General features: G+C 49.6%; 3 protein-coding genes across 7 annotated transcripts in view; 2 read left to right on the top strand and 1 right to left on the bottom strand.

Annotated features, from left to right (window-relative positions):
* The first annotated feature begins 154 nt into the window (after positions 1-154).
* D2HGDH (D-2-hydroxyglutarate dehydrogenase) lies at positions 155-9,125 on the top strand. Its single transcript, XM_015277121.4, has 9 exons — positions 155-515; positions 1,167-1,224; positions 2,546-2,685; positions 3,374-3,567; positions 3,774-3,942; positions 4,516-4,659; positions 5,073-5,215; positions 5,908-6,073; positions 7,427-9,125. The coding sequence occupies exons 1-9, from the start codon at positions 164-166 to the stop codon at positions 7,684-7,686; spliced, it is 1,626 nt and encodes a 541-aa protein (XP_015132607.2). The 5' UTR covers positions 155-163; the 3' UTR covers positions 7,687-9,125.
* The window catches only part of TM4SF19 (TM4SF19 transmembrane 4 L six family member 19), an 18,946-nt gene continuing 9,618 nt past the window's right edge, over positions 8,994-18,321 (bottom strand). For 2 of the 4 annotated variants that reach the window (XR_005862093.2, XR_006930831.1), the window contains exons 6-7: positions 13,205-14,371; positions 8,994-11,959 (exon numbers count right to left, since the gene is read on the bottom strand). The gene's annotated coding sequence lies outside the window, so the exon portion shown is untranslated. Of the gene's footprint in view, positions 11,960-13,152; positions 14,372-14,479; positions 17,640-18,321 lie in introns of all 4 variants that reach the window. The other 2 variants (XR_006930832.1, XR_006930830.1) reach the window with 2 other exon arrangements.
* GAL3ST2 (galactose-3-O-sulfotransferase 2) lies at positions 13,210-17,673 on the top strand. Of its 2 annotated transcripts, XM_046898407.1 has the most exons (5): positions 13,215-13,310; positions 14,328-14,626; positions 15,697-15,783; positions 15,959-16,238; positions 16,668-17,673. In XM_046898407.1, exons 2-5 carry the CDS (start codon positions 14,427-14,429, stop codon positions 17,505-17,507), a joined length of 1,407 nt encoding a protein of 468 aa, XP_046754363.1. In that variant the 5' UTR covers positions 13,215-13,310; positions 14,328-14,426; the 3' UTR covers positions 17,508-17,673.

Genomic DNA, 18,321 nt, shown 5'->3' with positions numbered 1-18,321 from the left:
GTTGAGGCGGAGGGGGTGGGGGGGGGGGACCTCCCGCCGCAGGGGGGCGCTGCGGGCTTCTCCCCCCAGCAGAGCCGCTGCGGGGTCCTCCCGCCGGCAGGGGGCGCCGTGGGGTCCTCCGTCCGGCAGGAGGCGCGGCCTCTCGTTGCTCCCCGGCTCAGCCATGGGGCTCGCCGTAGCCTCGGGCCGCCCCGCGCGGCACAGCTGGCCCCAGCTGAGGCGGTTGGTGGGCTCCTGCGGGACGTGGCGAGCGCGCAGCCCGGCTCCTGAGCGGCGGCGGCCGTGCCGTGCGGCTGTCACGCCCTGGCTGTGCCCTGGCAGCGCTCTGCACACCGCCCGGCCCCGCTGCCAGGAGGTCCCGCTCACCTGCGAGCGCTACGGGCTGCGCCGGCTGCCCTTCTCCCGCCTCAGCCGCGGCGATGTGGCCTTCTTTGAGGGCCTCCTGCCGGGCAGGGCGTGCACCAACCCCGAGGAGCTGACAGCCTGTAACGTGGACTGGCTGAAGTCAGTCCGAGGTAAGTGGGGCTGCTGGCGTTTCAGTGCTGCTAAACCTCGCTCGTCTCTGCTTGCAGACCCAACACAGTGGGTTTTCCTCGTAGGAAACAGGAGAGCTGCCTGATTTTTCAGGGTAAAAGAAAACTGCCTGTTTTCTTACAACCAGTGTGTGCACTTCGTAGCTTCTGAGGTTTTGACCATGCCTCAGAAATGAGCACTGTGAATTCACTGCAGTTGGAAAAGCCCCCTCAGATCCCCAAATCCAACCCCGGCCCACCCCCCCGTGCCCACTGCCCACCTCCCTCAGCGCCACATCCCCACAGCTCTGAACACCTCCAGGGACGGCGATTCCCCCCCTCCCTGTGCGGCCGTGCAGTGCCTCACTGCTCCTTCTAATGAGTCTTTCCTCATACCCAACCTGGACGTCCCCTGGTGCAGCTTAAGGCCAGCGCCTGTCGTCCTAAAATAGAAAACATCCCCCATTGCTCACACTGGCAGCCAACTTTACAGGCACATAAAAGGGTTTTACAGTTGCTTGAAGCGCTTTGGAGTGACTGCCCCTCACGGTGGAGGTGGTGTTGCTGTTTCAGACATCATCCCTTGCCACCTTCTTCGTTCTGCTCCCTATACAGCCCATGGCTTGCCTTGAGAGTCCCTTGCTTTCATTGCAGGCTGCAGTGAGCTGTTGTTGAAGCCAAAGACAGCAGCAGAGGTGTCTCAAGTTCTCAGGTAACGCGTGCCTTTCTTACAGGGCTGTGGGGTGAGGAAACTCGGGTTTGCTTTGGGAAGGTCACACAGGGGAAGGGGCGTTCAGGCAGTCGCTGTGTGAGCGCTGCAGTTACTGAAGCTGTTTTTGTCTTGGTGGTGCTTCTAGTGCTTGAGATCTGATGACTACAGCTCTTCCTTCTGCCCTTTATGTGCCAGCTGTCCTTGGGCTCTTATCTTTTTTGCACAGCCTTTAATCCAGCTGCACCCAGGCCAGGAGCACTGCCTGCTGTTGTTAATCCAGAGGTGTGTGCCTGCTGCTGGGCAGGCAGCAGCACTTGTCACTGTTTTTGTACTGACAGATGGGACAAAACCACCCCGTTTCTTTCCTGCTGGAGTAAAAAGACCAAAAAAATGTCTTTGAAGCTCTTGGTACTATGGGTCTGGTGTGTTTTGAGGAGATCTGGTGTACCACCTAAGCTCCTAATGTGCTGTGAGTGTAGTTCAGGCCAGCCAGTGGGTTCAGTGCCTGTTTGCTAGGAGCCTGTAACAAGCAAGGTGGCTGTACAGCTTTCTTAGGAAAGAATGAACAGGTTCACTGTGAGAATGTTTTCACAGAGAGCTGAAGCTTTTCAAGGCAGAAAGAGATTTGAACGTGTGCCTTGCATTTCATAGGCCCAGTGCTTCCCTGGCCCTTGGCTTCTGTGTCATGGCAGCATCAGGAAGGCCCAAAGGCTGAACTTCCATTTGTTCTGGAAAACAAAATTCCTGTGTCCTGGGCAGACGTCCATGCAAAGGCAAATGGGCAGTAGCAGACTTCTCAAATGATTGTTGGCATTGATGAGAAGGGAGTCTGGAATGCTCAAGGTGAAGGAGAGAAACTGGGGGAGATAAGTAAATGGATTCAGCATTAATAACTTTTCTGCTCTATTGGATTGTTAAAATTAGACACTGTAGCAGTGCTCGACATGAGCAATTCTGTTGAGGGATCCAGGGAGGGCCCATCTGCAAAGGGAAGGTTGTTTTGTCCACCGACAGCACTGCCTGGGTTCAGAAGTATGAGAGCAGGAGCAGTTGAACACCAGCATCTGTTCAGGGGGATGGCCCCAAATCTTCATTCTTTTGTCCAGCATTGGGGTGAGTGCAGTGAGGAGTTGTGCTTTCCCATGTTTACAGTGAAACTGTCCCTTTGTGTCAGTTTAATCTTTAGGCTAAACACTGCTTAATTGTAAGGCACGTTGAGCACGCTCACAACAGTACGCATTGATGTGGAAGTGAAACTCTTCTGATAGACTGGATTATGTCTCCGAGAGACCTCAGGCTTGAAAAACCTGTTTCCTTCCAGGTACTGCCACGAGAGAAACCTGGCAGTGAACCCACAAGGGGGTAACACAGGCCTTGTTGGGGGCAGCGTTCCTGTCTTCGATGAGATCATTCTCTCCACTGCTCTGATGAACCAGATCATCAGCTTTGACCCGGTGTCTGGTAAGTATCATAGACACACGGTGCACAGAAGTGACCCCTGGGTCTAAGTTAGCTGTTTTCTGGGAGCTGATAGCTGTGGGATTGGCAAGAGTCAGCCCAGCAGCATCGTAAGGGGCACCAGAGATTTGCGTCCTTCCAGTTCCTGCTGCTGATGCCATCCTTAGGTGACAACAGGAGCGGATGTAAGAAGACATCCAGTGGCAGGAAAGAGGGAGGAAGAGATAAGAGAATCATGTATGTCCTGTTACCCAACTGAGAGACCCAGCAGGTGGAGAGCAACAGTGGTGGAAGAGGTGTGTGATAACCACACGAATAGGGAAGAGAAGGATGGGGAAAGCTTACCCGTTGTTTGGGTTTGGAAAGCTAGGAAACAGACTGTTTGGAGTATCTCAGTTCTTAAACCATGACGAGAAGGGAAATGACCTCCAGGCAGAGGCTGACTTAACATCACTGTATTTTACATGCCCAGAGCTATAGATGACCAGATGTTAAATCAATAGTAAAGCCCCCCTTGGGTTTAAGAGGGGTAGAACAATGCCCTGTAGCAAGCACAAGGTTCTTACAGCTTTAATTGAACTCCAGAAAGTTTTGGAGGAAGAGATGGTTCCTCCTGCTTGCACTCTTCCCACCCCTTCAGGAGGCACCTTCTGTTGGGGCATCAGCCTGTAGGAGGATGTTTGTGTTCCAGGAATCCTGGTGTGCCAAGCTGGCTGCGTCTTAGAGCAACTCAATGAGTACTTGGAGGAGCAGGGCTTTATCATGCCACTTGACTTGGGAGCCAAAGGCAGCTGTCACATCGGTGGTAATGTGGCCACAAACGCCGGAGGTTTGCGGCTCCTGAGATACGGCTCTCTGCGAGGGACTGTGTTAGGGCTGGAAGTGGTAAGGCGAGTACCTGGTAGTTCCTTCTATGCCTGCACCTCTACCTCTTATCTGTTTCCTGCTGTTCTACTCTTGGCTGTCCGTTGTGAAGGCAAAAGTTCTTTTTCAGTCCCCCTCTCTTAACTGTTCCTTTTGTGGCTGTTTTGAGAAAGTGCCTTCATGCATATAGCATCTGGTATCGATACTGATACTCCCTGTTCTCACAGGTGCTGGCAGATGGCACAGTTCTGGACTGCTTGGCATCTCTGCGCAAGGATAACACTGGCTACGATTTGAAGCAGCTTTTCATCGGATCTGAGGGGACTTTGGGAGTCATCACGGCTGTCTCCATACTCTGCCCTCAGAAACCTAAGGCTGTGAATCTGGCATTCCTAGGTAGGAACTACTATTAATAAGCATCACACGTGAATTTGTAGGCTGGAGGGGGAATAGTCATGAAATGGGAGTCCCTTTTGAAGCTTTTTAGCAGAGCTGTTTGGAGGCAACCTTCACTGAGACCATTCTTTTCTCAAAAAGGGCAGATGAGGCTCCTCAGACAGCTTGCTTCTAATACATGTGTCCTTGGAAGCAGGCAGCTGAACTGAGCCATAGACAATCCTGTGGAATATGTGCAGCAAACCCAAGAATTTGCCTAAACTTTCACAAGAGCCTTTAAATACATCTTGGGTTGCTTTCTTGCCTGTGTTGAGAACTAGGTGTGCAGCAAACTCATTGCTATGAACTGTCTTGGAATGTGCAAGAGGTCCTTGCCACAGTAAAGACCAATTGCTCTCTCCTCCTGCTGTACTGCTCCAACCCTTTCCCCAGCTCAAACCAACCCACACTGGGCTCTTGTTTCCTAGAGATGGGAAACATCACTTCAAGCACGATATAGGCTTTTTAAAAACTTTGTAGAAGCTTTTGAAGGGCTGCTTTTTGTTTCTGATCTTTCTTTGTATCTGTCTGAAGGATGTCAGGATTTCTCTCGGGTTCAGGAAACGTTTACAACCTGCAGAACCATGCTGGGAGAGATCCTGTCTGCCTATGAGTTCATGGATGAGAAGTGCATGGAACTGGTCGAGAAACATCTTGGGCTGTCTAACCCAGTGAGAGGTACCAGAGCTGATAACTGTGTAGAGAACAGATGCAGATACCAGCCTTTGTGCTGCAGAAGGAGGCATTATGCTGCTCAAGAGCTTTTAGTCCCACATAATTTTTGTACCCAGTATTCAATTCCAAGCTCAATTGGTAAAAGTTTTCAAAGATACAACCTTCTGCTCCTTCTGGTTCCCACAAAAATACCAGTGTTTTGAAAAGCAGTGGCTAGCTAGTGGATAGAACAGTGAAGTGCCCTCCAGATAAGAGATTGCCACCTGGGCTGCACTTCTGTTTGGCACCAAAGAATTTGGGCAGTAGAGGATACTTCATAAAATGTGCCAAGTTTGGGGAAAAACTCCAGAAACTGCAGTAAAATCCCGTGCTTATAGCGCAGAGCATCCACTTAATTTATTCTCCCTCACTTTCAGGCAGTCCTTTTTATGTTTTAATTGAAACTTCGGGCTCCAACTCGACCCATGATGAAGAAAAATTGAACAGCTTCCTGGAACAGGCCATGACTTCTGGTTTAGTCACTGATGGAACTGTGGCAGTGGATGATAAGAAAATAAAGGCAAGTCAGCATTTCCTCTTGCACAAATCTGCTTGAGAAGATTCTCTCCTTCATGAGGAAGTGTTCATCCTGTTTGGTGTTTGGAGTTAATACACCTGAGTGACCTATTAGCTTATTATTGAGAGGAAAGGCCCAGAGCATTTGGGTTTTCAGTGGGTGTTTTCTTCTTTAAAAAGTTGAGGATAACGAACTGTGCCTCTCAGTAGTTGCTGTGGAAGGACCTACATCTCCATGAACACTATTGAAAGCAAAAGCTGGATTGTCTGTGAGGCCAGGAATGAATGAAGTCCTGCAAACCAAGGTGGGGATGTGTTGGAGCCAGACTGCAGTCTCAGGCAGTGAAGTGGGCACAGTGTCTTGGTGAGAATTACAGCCATCTGTCTGCCCAATGAACACAAGCGTGTTACATGGCAGTTCAGTAGGGTAAGCACATCCCCACCTGCTGGGAAACCAGAATGTCTTCTCAGAGGCTGCCCATGGCTGTGACACTTGTTCTTTCTGTCTGGGGTACCACTGACATGTCACTTTACAGTGCTGCCAAGAAGTCATTCTTACTGTCTCCAACAGGGCAGAGGATACTGAGGGAAATCAGATGTTATGTGCGGAGTCAGGGCTTTTTTTCCCCCCGTGTCACAAAGTATTGAACACGAGGAACTCAGTTGATTGGGTTTCCTTTAATCTTTGTCCCACAGACACTGTGGAGCCTGCGGGAGAGGATCACAGAGGCGCTCACTCGTGATGGCTGTGTTTACAAGTATGATGTCTCTCTCCCTGTGGGAAAGCTGTATGATCTCGTGACTGACATGAGAGCTCGTCTGGGCCAGAGTGCCAAAAACGTGGTGGGCTACGGCCACTTGGGTAAGTGCAGATGCAGGAAAAGGAGATGATTTCTTCTTCTGCTCCAAGTTCTGCTGTGCAGTTTCCTAGTAGCTCCTAAAGGCTTGGATTTTTTTTTAATTACTGAGAAGCATAGACTAAATAGCTGAGAAGAGAAGGATGCATGAGCAACTTTATTGCTTTCAGACTGTATTCTGTATATCAATGGCAGGTGTGACCTGGCAGCATAACCACTAACCACTCTGCAGTTTTAAAGTGGCGGTTTGTATCTTTGTGCCCTGTACTTTGTTTAAACACCTAGGGTGTTTCATTGGACCATCAGTGTGATTAATGTACTCAGATACATTTGGTAAATAAATAGTTTCCTGCCCGAAGTGCTTACTGATATAGGAAATCAGTTATGTTTGAGCCGTTAACTCTCCAAAGGAGAGTGATAAGAAGAGTTCACAGAAGGGCTGCGAGGTTTATCAGAATGCTTTGAAATTAACTTCATTTTATATAAGCTAGAGACAGATAAGTCACTTAGCAGATCTGTTCTGTGGGTTCTCTACCACCACCCCCTGCTAAAAATAAACCACCAAACCAAGCCAGAAACAACAACAGCAGAAACCAGAACACTCCTCAGCATGCTTGATTTCACATGATTTGAAAGACATGGAAAGACAAGTTTTCATAATAACAGCCACCTTTGGAGGATGGTGGCATTGAAGATTAAGCTGTGTACTGCAAGGATTTGCTGAGATAAAAGCCGAGGTTCCAGAGGGAGGATGAGTATTTTTTTTTTTCTTTATCTTTGTGTGTTTTGTCTTCTGAATACCCTGTAACTGTGTGCTTAATTGAGTATCATCCCACGCAAGCAGCAAAAGGAGAAAATAAATGCTTTTCTTTCTCTGTTCCTGTTGATGCAGTGCCAGAGTGCCCTTTGAATACTGCACAAATATAATAGGTACAGTAATGAAGGGCCGTATTGAGATCTAATCATCATCATTAAGTACTGTTGGGGAAATCTTTGGCATGCCATCTTGGTGCGGGAAGAATAATCAGTGCAGCATGGTTGTTTGAATTTAAAAGTTACAAAAGTGGGAATTTGAGAGTTGCTTAACTTGGAACACTTCCTCAAAGGTTGTACTGAAAGCATGGAAAAACAAAGATCCTATTTGAGTTATTTGTGCACAGAGAGGCCTGATGTTTGCGGAAGGACACTAAACTTTCCCTGTCTGAAGGGAAGGTTTGGAAAGTAACAAAGGCACTGTTGTTTGAGTACTTGGATGTATTGGATGATGTTTGACTACTTGGATGATGACAGTAATGATTCTCCATTGCAAGGCTACTGACTTTTTCTTACAGAGCCACCTCTGTGATGTTTTATTCCAGGAGATGGAAACTTGCACTTGAACATCACGGCAGAATCCTACAGCCATTCCCTTCTGGATGCTATCGAGCCATTTGTGTACGAGTGGACTGCAAGATGCAATGGCAGCATCAGCGCAGAGCACGGGCTGGGCTTCAAGAAAAAGCAGTTCATTCAGTACAGCAAACCCAATGAAGCAGTCTTTCTAATGCAGCGTTTCAAGGCCATGTTAGACCCCAAAGGAATCCTCAATCCATACAAGACACTGCCCTCCAGCCCCTGAGCAGATACCATCGCGTGAGGATGGCACCTGCTCAGAACCCACATGCTCCATCAGTTTGTGGTTAAAGTACAAGCACATGGAATGTTCCTTGGCTTACTTCCTTAGCGTGATGGAAGAAGTGAAGGAATCTGCTTCCTCTTTTCCAGGGTGTCTGCTCTTTCTGAAGAGCACATTACTGATATTGGCAGTATGGGTTTTGTGTTTACACCAAGCAAACAAATATATATTTAAATCTTGCCCACTTGCTCTGCTGTGGGTGTGATGTCTAGAGTTGGTTTCCACCTTAGTCTGGGTAGTGGAATGCTTGAAGATTCCTCGCATCTCTCAAGCTCTGGTGATCACTGTTTTTCTTTCCTCTCTGTACCATTTGTTGCATACATTCTGCAGTCAAATGGTGGGGGGAAAAAGGGAGCAGCAGATATTCAGAAGCAAGGGAACCTTTGGGGATTCTTATTGCCTTTATCTGAAATTACCTGCAGGATTATGAGAACAGTGTCCTTGCTTATAAAATGAGAGCTACTTAACACCTGCTCACTCGGGTGTTTGGGTGAGGTTGATAAGGTGGCATCGAGGTCTGTGGCGTGTGAGCTGGCATCAGAGCCAGCTGGTAGCAGCAGTGCCCTTGCTAGTTGGCAGTGTTTAAGGCTTCTTTACAGCATGATGCCATCGGATACGTGGTGCTAAGCATCAAGAGTCAGGCCTTTCTTTGTGATAGGGTTTCAGATCCTGCTCTGTGCACCCTTACCCTACAGCTGTAGGGGCACCACAGTGTTTTTGTTACCATTTCATGTACGTGGCTGTGACGTACACACATCAAAAGCATTACAAATACGAGTCTACAGAACTACGAGGAGGGTTTTATCAGTGTTGTTTTGGGACCACAGCAGAGCAGGGCTAACAACCAGGCACACATAGGTTCTTCCTGCACCTGATTTCTGCTCCCCAAGAGCTCATCTTCTGGACAGGTCTTCCTGACCCCTCTGTACTTCCTTAAGCCTCATCTTGGATTTCACCAAAGAAGATTGTATTTTGGCATTATGGGTTGGAGCAGGCAAACAGCTGTAGCAGACAGAGCCGTTGTCTTTGTAGGGAGGACTTGGATACCAGGTAGGTGCTGTTCACATCATTACACCAAAAGGCAGAAGGCAGATATGGCGTGACATACAAACTGACCATGCAGGGGCAGAGCTGTGCAGGCTGTGCTGTGTGTAGGTCTGTCCATGAAGGAGAGTTCTGTTGTTTGATTTAGTAGTGTGCAATCGCTTCCACTTTCAGGACAAACAGCCTTAAAGTGCAGTAAACCTATATCATCAGGACTTGTTTATTTTGATTACTCACGCTGCTGTAAATATCTTGGAACTATTGTAATTTATAAAATGGTGTTAATGCTGTCTCTAAGGAGTATTCTGCTGAAAATAAAGACTTCTTCACATTTTGAAGCTTCTGGCATCATTTTAGAACTGCAACAAAAGTGATTTTTGTTCCTGTTTTTTAAAAATACAGCAATGGAAAAGGCTAATTTAAAAAATGGAGAGCCAAGCTCTCGTTGTCTGCGGGTTGGGATAGTCTTTATTTCTGTTTGTCTATTTATAGTTATCAGGAGTTGTTATACTTCGATCAAAACCACAACTTCTTCATCTGAGCCTCTGCTAACAGCCCAGGGAGGTTGAGGGTAAATCTGGCCTTGCCAGAATCCCCTTGAGGAAAAGCCTTGGCTGGAGTCCATCTGTGCACCATCTCATCTTGCAGAGCCCTGTACTGAGGTGCCAACGTCTTGGCCTGGCTACTCTCTTGGCTCCGTTTGCTGTTCTGATCCCAACCACACACAGCACTCCTGCTGGACAGGGTTGAAGAGGACTGAGGGAAAGTGGTTCTGCCACATTCTGCAGCATGGTCCTTTGTAGGAGGGGCTCAAGAGGGGGGATATGAATCCATCCATCAGCAGAGCTGATGCAGTCAGTATGCAGTACCTCTTCTTTCTTTCGAGCCGTGAGCTGGCAGCTGCCTCTTCACCTAGAATGGCTCTTCCTCTTCCCACTATCACTAAACAGTGTCCATCCTTTCCTTGTTCCTGGTTGATGGGCTTGGGGGGGTGACATTACATCAAATCCTGGAGTGTAAGATCTTGAAGAGGCAGAAAGAACAAGGGAGGTGACTGCAAGGCTACAACGTGAGTCAGCGATGGACTTTGGTTGCCCTTGGGTTTGGCTACAGCAATTTGGGGCTTTGATCTTCAGCACCACTGTTGCTGTTTTGGTTTCTCAGGAGTCCTCGTACACATCCATGCACCCTGAGGACATCCTCCGTGGCCAGGCCAGAGCAACTCTTGCCTGTCTGCTAAGGCCTCGGCTGGAGTCCTGGCTGAGAGCTGCCCCTAGATCTTCAGCTGAAGGTACGGAATTCATGCTCCGTGTCCTGTCTGTGCCCCTTGTACTGTGTGTGAATACTTCTGCTCTCTTCCCCTCTAGTTTGGTCTGGTTTAATGGCGAGGTGACATCAGCCAGAGGAGGTGTTTGCTTATTTGGGGTGCACAGGCGACGTGGGACAGGACATCAAACTCCAAGTGCACAATGCAGAGACTTCTGCGCATCGCAGTCGCATCCATCCAGAGCAGAAGAACATTCTGTAGAGCCACTGCCTTCTGTTCTGAACCGGAGCATCAACTCTACGAGGCGCTGAATTGAATTAAGGATGGTGGCTGCCTCGCAGCACCATGGTGTAACACACATCACAGTGAAATTCTAAGGTCGTGACTCTCTCGGCTTTGCCACGTGGATGTTTTTGACAGAAATAACTCCCAGCATTGTGCAACCCTCTGTGTCAATATTTAGGCACACCATACCCCTCCTTTCATTCCTCAGGAGCTGTCAGGGAGGAGCTGATCATCTTTGTCAGGCCTCTGCACAGCCCTCTGAGACCATCTCCGCATCCTCCTATCACCAGAAGTTAGTTCAGGAGGCCCCAGGATGCTGTTACCCCGTTCCAGCAGCAGGAACCCCAGTGTCCCCCATCAGTCATTTGAAACAATATGGTCCTAAATGGCCTCATGCTCCTTGAACGCTCCCATCAAGGCACTGAAGCTCAGCCATCAGGTATACCCTAACAACAAAGCCTTTACACAGCTGTCGGTGAGCGTGGCGGTGTCCCTGGAGCAAGGCATGCATAGGGACCCAACGTGGCTGCGGCCACCCAACGTCTGGGGCTGCAGGAAGGAAGGGGTTAAGCAGAGTGAGCGTATCAGGAGGCAAAATGCACCCAGCCTGTGCTCTTAGTGCACCAGATGATGCAAAAATAGGGGAAGTCCATGGTGGCAGGAAAGAAGAAACGTACAGGATTTGCTTTCTGCCAAGCTAAGCCGATACAACCTGTTCTTTCCGGATGGGGCTGTTAATGTTCTCTGCCCTTTTCCTGCTCCAGTCTTTTTATTTTTTTTTTTCCACAAACCACTGCCCATAAGAGGTTAAGATGCAGTCTTTGTGCATGAATGGTTCGTTTTGGGACGTGGAACTTTCCATCCTGCTTTTCTTCAGCTGCACACAGGGAAAGTGCCGGGGAGGGCGTCGGGCTGCCGGATAACGCCGTGCTGCAGCCAGGGATTGAGGCAGGGGCTGCACCATCCCAGCTGAACAACAGAGTTCAGCTGGGACAGAGTTCAGCAACAGAACAACCTGCAGGAGAAGGTATCACGGGCTTGTGTGCCAGCATATCTCCTGGGTCATAGCTACTGCATTGGCCGTCTGTTGGATGTTCTCGGTGCTCTCCAATGATGGTTTACCATCGTGTGTAGGAGGGAGAGAGTGGATATGTAATATCTGTGCATTATTCTTTTAATACGGAGTCGTTACAAGATTTTCTTGTCCCAAACTTTTCTAGGGCAGAGTGAAACGGTGGAAGGATGAGGAATGGAAGGACGAGGAGTGCCTGGGCACAGTCAGTGCTGCAGGGCTCTCCCAGCGCAGTGCAGAAGTGCATGGCTCTCTCCTGTCCCAGCTCAGAGGATGGAGCAGCTCCTGCAGGGTCCTGGCCCAGCTAACGCTGTGCCACCTGGCTGCCCTTCAGTGCTTCTGCTCTTAAAGCAACCCAGCCCCAGCTAAGCTGAGTATTTCCCCTCGGCAACACATTTTCTGCATAACCGAACCTGAATGGGTGAGATGGCTCTTGTACAGCAGTCCAGCAGAGAGCAGTGAATCCGTTGTAAAAGTGGAAAAGAAATGGTTTTCCGTGGTTGGTGGGCTCTGCCAGCTTCTGAACGGGACACCACGCAGCTGATGTGCTGAATGTTAACAGGAGAAAGAAGGCAATGAATTAGTGCCCTGCTGATCGTTCCATGCCAAGAATAACCCTTTGCAGAGCAGCCTCTTGGCTCAAGGAAAGAAACCCTACACCTCGTTAATCTCTGTATCTTGATAAGCACCAAGCTTGAGGCTGGCCAGGGGAGGCTTCTTGGCACCTGAGCACATGCTGTTGGTGTGGTGGTGGGAAAGGCACACCATGGGTGGAGAGGGACCGTGCCATGAGTTTCATAGGAGCGGTTTGGCTATAAAAGCCCCAAACCAATGGCTTATTGCCCTATTCTAGTTTCGGGCTTGTGCGTCAGCATTTTATTGTCCAAATTACACATAATGCCATCTACATCCCATGATCAGCAATTCCCCTACTGTGTCTGGGCCCTGGAGATCACAGCAGTAGATGCATGCACGAAGGCAGTTGGGGAATAGCCTGGGCACTGACGCACATTGCTGTGGGCCCTGCCCAGCTCCTTCTCCCTCTTCTTCACACCCTGCCTTGCCCTCCTGCAGATACCCCTCCGTGCAACGAGCTGATGCCAGGACAGGCAGCAGGAATGCAGCAAATATAGAATAATTGCAGCTGTGTGAGGCACCGCAGGGTCCGTTCCTGCCTGAGTTACTCCAGAGCCGCCCCGTGCCATGTGCAGAAGTGGTAGAGGCAGCCCAGCTCGCAGCCCTGCAGGGCTCCCAGACATGGGGAGACGGCCCCCGCCTGCAGGGCAGCTCCTGCTCTCCCAAGGCAGCCTTGGTGGACTCTCAAATTCACATGCAATGTGTGTTGCAGTGGTCATGGGTAACTCCAGAAGTCACTTAGTAGTTGGATCACCCAATATAACTCAACCAGTGTAGGTACAAAAGGTTTTCCTGCCGAGGCACAGATACAGCAAAGGGTCTCTGCTCTTAACCCCCGGTTACAGTAATTGGGCTCTCCTTGTGATTTTTGACTTGGTGCCAGTGGTGCAACCTGAAATGAAGGGGAATTTCCTGCACACCATTCCCGTTTTACACCCTTGTTCTCAAGGGAAGGGTGTCCCTGCTAAGGATCCCCTCAGTCCTTTCCTCCCCACACCCCCCATCTCCTACGGCAGTATGTGTGCAAATGCAATGCCATATCAGAATGGTTCATGGCTAATTAATTAACTTCCGCCCACCGCTGAGCCACTCCCTTTGTCCTCACCTGTCCCAGCCATTTATAGCAGTGGTAGGATGCTAGAAATAGAGGTGCTTACTCTCAGAGCTGTGGGAGGACGTAAACGAAAGGAGTTTGGGAGCTGATTTGCAGAGGAGATCCTTTCCAGCTCGCGGCAGCATGAAAACCCATGGGTGTGCTTCGAGGTAAGGGGAGAGGGAGGAGAACGCTGCGGGCACTGAATTAGCATTAGTGGTTTGCAAGGAGGTCTGGTTCAGACGGCTCAGATAATCCACATAAGTTGTTAACAACCTATAGTTAGTTACAGGCTGCTCCAGGTAGAGATTAATTTTGCTGCGTGTGTGTCTTCTTGGATCCCAAGCCTCTTAATTTGAAAGAACCTCATTGTGTTGACGTGGATCCTTATAGGGGTGTGTTATTTTCAGCTTAATCCAAATAAACAAAGGGTGTCCCACCTTAAGGCATGCAGTGCACATCCAAGTACTGCACTTCGGCTCGGTGCGTCTTCAGTCGATCGGTGTGTGTTAACAGGGGTGCTCTGAATGCACCCACAGCCACAGTTCTGTGCCTTGTGCCCAACGTGCTCCCACTGATAGAGCTGATAGTTATGAAACAGCCCTGCTTACTGCTTTGGCTGCTGTAATGTGCTCCGTAATGCTCGGAACTCTCCCAGTTCACCTTCAGCAAATACAGCAAAACTGCACTCAAACAAGTGGGACCTGTCCTGCTTGAAGAGATCAAAAGATATTTCAGCTAACATCGTGCGTGGTGTCCGTTGGTCCAACGTGCTCAGATTTAGGAATCACTTGGTTGGAGAACTGCAGCTTCCTGACCAAGTCCCATGCATGGCTTGCTCAGGGCGGTGGCTGCTCCTTCCCTCCGTTAGCAGCCAGGTTTCCAGAGCCCTGTCCCTCCAGGGTCCCATTGTCCTTTCCGTCCCTTTGGAAGAGCTGAAGACAGCTGTCCTGCCATCCATGCGTCCACCAGGCAGTGAAGTGGGGGTCAGTGCCACCAGGGGACAATTAGCCCATCATTTCTGCTTGCGGTTGTTGGTTATAAAGAGTCAGTTCAGCTTTCCCTCTTGCTGCACAGGGATGGTGATCTCTCACCTGACTTACACTCAGGATGTTTTAGGCAAACATTGACTCATTTGCAACCCGACAAACCATCTGAGTGCAATCCTCCTGCTTTCCACTTTGCAGACAACACCTGCGCAAACGTGGAGCCTTATCTCACGCGTTGAATTCTGCAGAAAAGATGCAGAAAAAGGACACAAGCAGACTGGCTTAGCAAGTACCTCCATGCAGGTGGAGAAGCACATCTTGGGACACGACCACAGCAGCACCAGCTTCACCTTAAGTGAAAGGCTGAGGAACAAGGCAAGGGGTCAGGGTGCATTCAGCACATGCAAGCTGTTGGTCCCTCTGTGTTTCTCCCCAAGTCTCAACTCTACCCATGGAGCACTCAAAGGAAAGGCGTTTCTATCCCCTGGGAACAAAAAGTAAAGAAATACTGATAAAATCATAAAGTCATTGAGGTTGGAAAAGACTCCTCAGATCCCCAGGTCCAACCCCAGCCCAGCCCACCGTGCCCATTGCCCACATCCCTCAGTGCCACACCTCCACAGCTCTGAAGACCTCCAGGGATGGTGACTTCACCTCCCTGTGCAGCCGTGCAGTTACTCACTGCTCTGTCTGAGAAGAAATGTTCCTTAATACCCAACCTGAGACCTGTCTATGTTTTGACATTCCTCATGCAGAAGTTGTGCTGCCATTTCCCACCAGAGCTTGGTGCTTCCCAGGTTTTGGGAAGGGCTCTGCAGCCCTCACTCGCAGGAGGGCCCAAAGCCAGATCCATTGCATTTTGGAGACTGTGGCTGAAAGCGTGGGGTTCAAATCGTGTTAAGAAAGGTTTTAAGATCAGAGAAGTCAGATTAAGTTTGCTGGACATCAAAACTTCCAAAGAGCCTATCCATGTCCTGGTTAGAATGAATTGGTGACGATACATGGGGGTTATCTAATTAGTGCTGGGAAAGGCTCAACTCTTTGTTCTCCAGACAAAGCACTGGCGGATGAGGTGACCAATCCATGGCTGTAGCTCTGAGCCCAGGCAAGTTAAAGCATGGTCAAGGGGACAAAATCTGATGACAGCACACAGGAGGTGTGGGTGAAGTCAAACGTGAGAGCCTAGGATGGGAGGAAGTGTGCATGGCACGCTCAGATTTCTTACCAAGGAAACACCTGTAACTCCAACAAAGTGCTCATTTTCTATGTCTCAGTGGCTGCTGAGAGACACTTGAAGAGAATAAACTCAAAGCAGACAAACTGTAGGGCCTCAGAAACAAACAAACAAGCAAAAAAGGCAGTTTGTGTAGGCCAAAATGAGGATAAAATAGCAATTTCTCTCTGTCCTGCCTCAAATCCCAGAGCTGCTGGCACAGCTGGTGCTTGGCACATGGAAATCATGGCCGCAGTGACAGAAGTCATGAGGGCAGCATGTAGTTTGGTGGTTCACACCTGGGGCAAGATGGTCTTCTAGATAGCATTCACTGAAATTCTTCTCTCTTTCCAGGACTACCAAAAATGTCCTCTTTGTCAACCTGTTCCTGGGACTGGCCTTCCTGTTGGGATTCTTCCACGCAAATAGCAGGAACTACCTGTAAGTCTTAGCAAAGCAAAAGCAGCCAGTTGCTTGAGTTGACGCACACAGGGCAGCGAGGAGATAACCTGTGACACTTGAGTTAGCTCCCTTGATTTAAGCCGATGCTGCCAGGCCTAAGAGATGGGGTATGGCTCTGGAGGGGCTGTTTTCCCCATGTGTTGCCTTCCTGCAGATTCCAGAGGAGCTCTGCAGAGCTGCTGGTGTCCCCCACGCCCTGCCAAGCCAAGACCAACGTCATGTTCCTCAAGACCCACAAGACCGCCAGCAGCACCATCCTCAACATCCTGTTCCGCTTCACCGAGAGGTACGAACTCACCGCCGCCCTCCCCGCTGATCAGCTCTTCCACCTGGGTTACCCGGAGAGATTCGTTGCCAATTTTGTGGAGGATTTTCAATCCCAAGGGCAAAATTACAACATCATGTGCAACCACCTGCGCTTCAACCCCTCTGAGGTAAGAGCCCCGGCACACGTGGAGAAACTGAAGGGCAAATGATGTCCTCTACCTGGGTCTGTGCAAGGCCTTTGGCGCGGTCTTTCACCACATCCTTACCTCTAAATTAGATAAATATGGATTTGAAAGCTGCACTATTTGGTGGATAAGGAGTCGACTGGATGGTCGCAGCCAAGGGGTTGTTGTCAGTGGCTCTATGTCCAGATGAAGGCCAGTCACGAGTGGTGACTGTCCCTCAGAGGTCTGTACCGGGAGTGCTGCTCTTCCACATCTTTATCAATGATATCAATAGACAGGTGGGATTGAGGGAACCCTCAGCAGTTTTATTGGTGGCACAAAGCTGAGTGGTGGACCTGGACATGCTCGAAATGCGGGCACATGAGAATCTACTCCGGCCTAACAGCCCTTTTTCCTCTCCCTCACACACAGGTGCACAAGGTGATGGCAAAGAACACCTTCTACTTCTCCATCCTGAGGAACCCCATTGCTCTGCTGGAATCTTCCTATGTCTACTACAAGAACGTGGCCCCCGCCTTCAGTAAATCCAAGGACGTGAATGAATACCTGGAGTCACCCCTGAAATATTACCATAAGGAGGATTACAGGAAAAACATCTACGCCAAGAATAACATGTGGTTTGACTTTGGCTATGATAACAATGCAGAGGACAATGAAAACTATATCCAGTCTGTCTTGGATGAGACCGAAGAGAACTTCCACCTGATCTTGATAGCAGACTACTTTGACGAGTCCATGATCCTCCTGAAACACACTTTGTGCTGGGATTTAGACGATGTGATTTACTTCAAGCTCAATTCCAGAAGCAATGAGACTGTCCAGGCCCTGACCCCAGAAAGCAAGGAGAGGGTAAAAAAGTGGTGCTCACTGGACTGGAAGCTCTACCTGCACTTCAACCAGAGCTTCTGGAGGAGGATTCAGGAGACCATAGGACTTGAGGAGCTGGAGAAGGAGGTAAATGGCCTGCGAATGAGACAGAAGGAACTCATGGAGACCTGTCTCTTGGACCAGGAGGCTGTGGTGAAGGCTCACATCAAGGACAAGGCTCTCTTGCCTTTCCAGTCAGGGTCGGCAAATATCCTCGGTTATAACCTCAAACAAGACTTAGACAATGAGACTCTGAACAAATGCCAGAAAATGGTTATGCCAGAGCTCCAGTACACGTCCTACCTCTACTCCCTCCAGTACCCGCACAAGAAGGGGAAGCCCATGAAATTTCCCAAGCTGTGGAGCAGTTCCCAGAAGACGTAGTCCCCCACACTGCAGCCAGAGCATCCCACTGCTGCAGCCCTTTGCATCGGCCGAGTTTGGCGATGAGACTCTTGCACAGGATGGGGAGGCTGGGGGTCATTTGAGGGCTACTTCTATACTCTGTCACTCACTCTGTGAAAAAAAAAAGTCATATTTTATTTCTTTATATTTACTGCTTCTTTCATCATGTGGATGCCAGGCCTTCTGAAGGGCACGGCCCCTTCTCGGCACTGAGGTTGCAGCCACCATGTACTTAGGCCTTCCAGACTCACTGAGATCGTAGCAGGTCCCAAAAGGCCTCCAGGCAAGGACACAGCCTTGGCTGGGTAATGCTCGAGTCCATGACGCTGCTGTCACATGTAGGGGACAGCCTGGTGCTGCTGGGCACTGGTAGGCTCTCTGTCTGGGCTAGACTTTTTTTCCACTTAAACATTAATCATGAGCTTAATCATTTTGTTTGCATTTGACCCTTCCTAATAGAGGTCATGACTTCCAGGCTGGTTAAATCTCACTAGAGCAAGTCCTGGTTTCCTGCTTTTAGGAACCCAAAAGAGAGGGAATGAAGGAGAATGAGGACAGGAGTGTGCTAAGGGAACTCAGCAGTGGAAGGCACAGGTGCACAGGAGAGGAATGAGGGTTCCAGGCTGCCAGCATTGGTGCTTAAGCACCAGCAGAGGCTTTGTCACATTCTGTTGCTCCCATGGCCAAACAATCCACCACCGATTAGGAGAGGGGTCCAGGGAGGCACAGCACTGCCGGTTTGGGGCATCCATTTGTGATGGAGAGAACAAATCAAACTCCTGGGACTTCTGCA

This window comes from Gallus gallus, chromosome 9 (genome assembly GCF_016699485.2).
Source record: "Gallus gallus isolate bGalGal1 chromosome 9, bGalGal1.mat.broiler.GRCg7b, whole genome shotgun sequence".
Classification (NCBI taxonomy): domain Eukaryota; kingdom Metazoa; phylum Chordata; class Aves; order Galliformes; family Phasianidae; genus Gallus; species Gallus gallus.
This window is presented reverse-complemented; position numbering and strand designations above follow the sequence as displayed.

Excerpts from the sequence above, each read along its gene's own strand:
- D2HGDH (XM_015277121.4), top strand. The coding sequence starts at position 164 with ATGGGGCTCGCCGTAGCCTCGGGCCGCCCCGCGCGGCACAGCTGGCCC. Across the intron at positions 1,225-2,545 it reads GAGGTGTCTCAAGTTCTCAG|GTACTGCCACGAGAGAAACC; the intron begins GTAACGCGTGCC and ends GTTTCCTTCCAG. Across the intron at positions 2,686-3,373 it reads CAGCTTTGACCCGGTGTCTG|GAATCCTGGTGTGCCAAGCT; the intron begins GTAAGTATCATA and ends TTTGTGTTCCAG.
- GAL3ST2 (XM_046898407.1), top strand. The coding sequence starts at position 14,427 with ATGCAGGTGGAGAAGCACATCTTGGGACACGACCACAGCAGCACCAGC. Across the intron at positions 14,627-15,696 it reads CTATCCCCTGGGAACAAAAA|GACTACCAAAAATGTCCTCT; the intron begins GTAAAGAAATAC and ends CTCTCTTTCCAG. Across the intron at positions 16,239-16,667 it reads TGCGCTTCAACCCCTCTGAG|GTGCACAAGGTGATGGCAAA; the intron begins GTAAGAGCCCCG and ends CCTCACACACAG.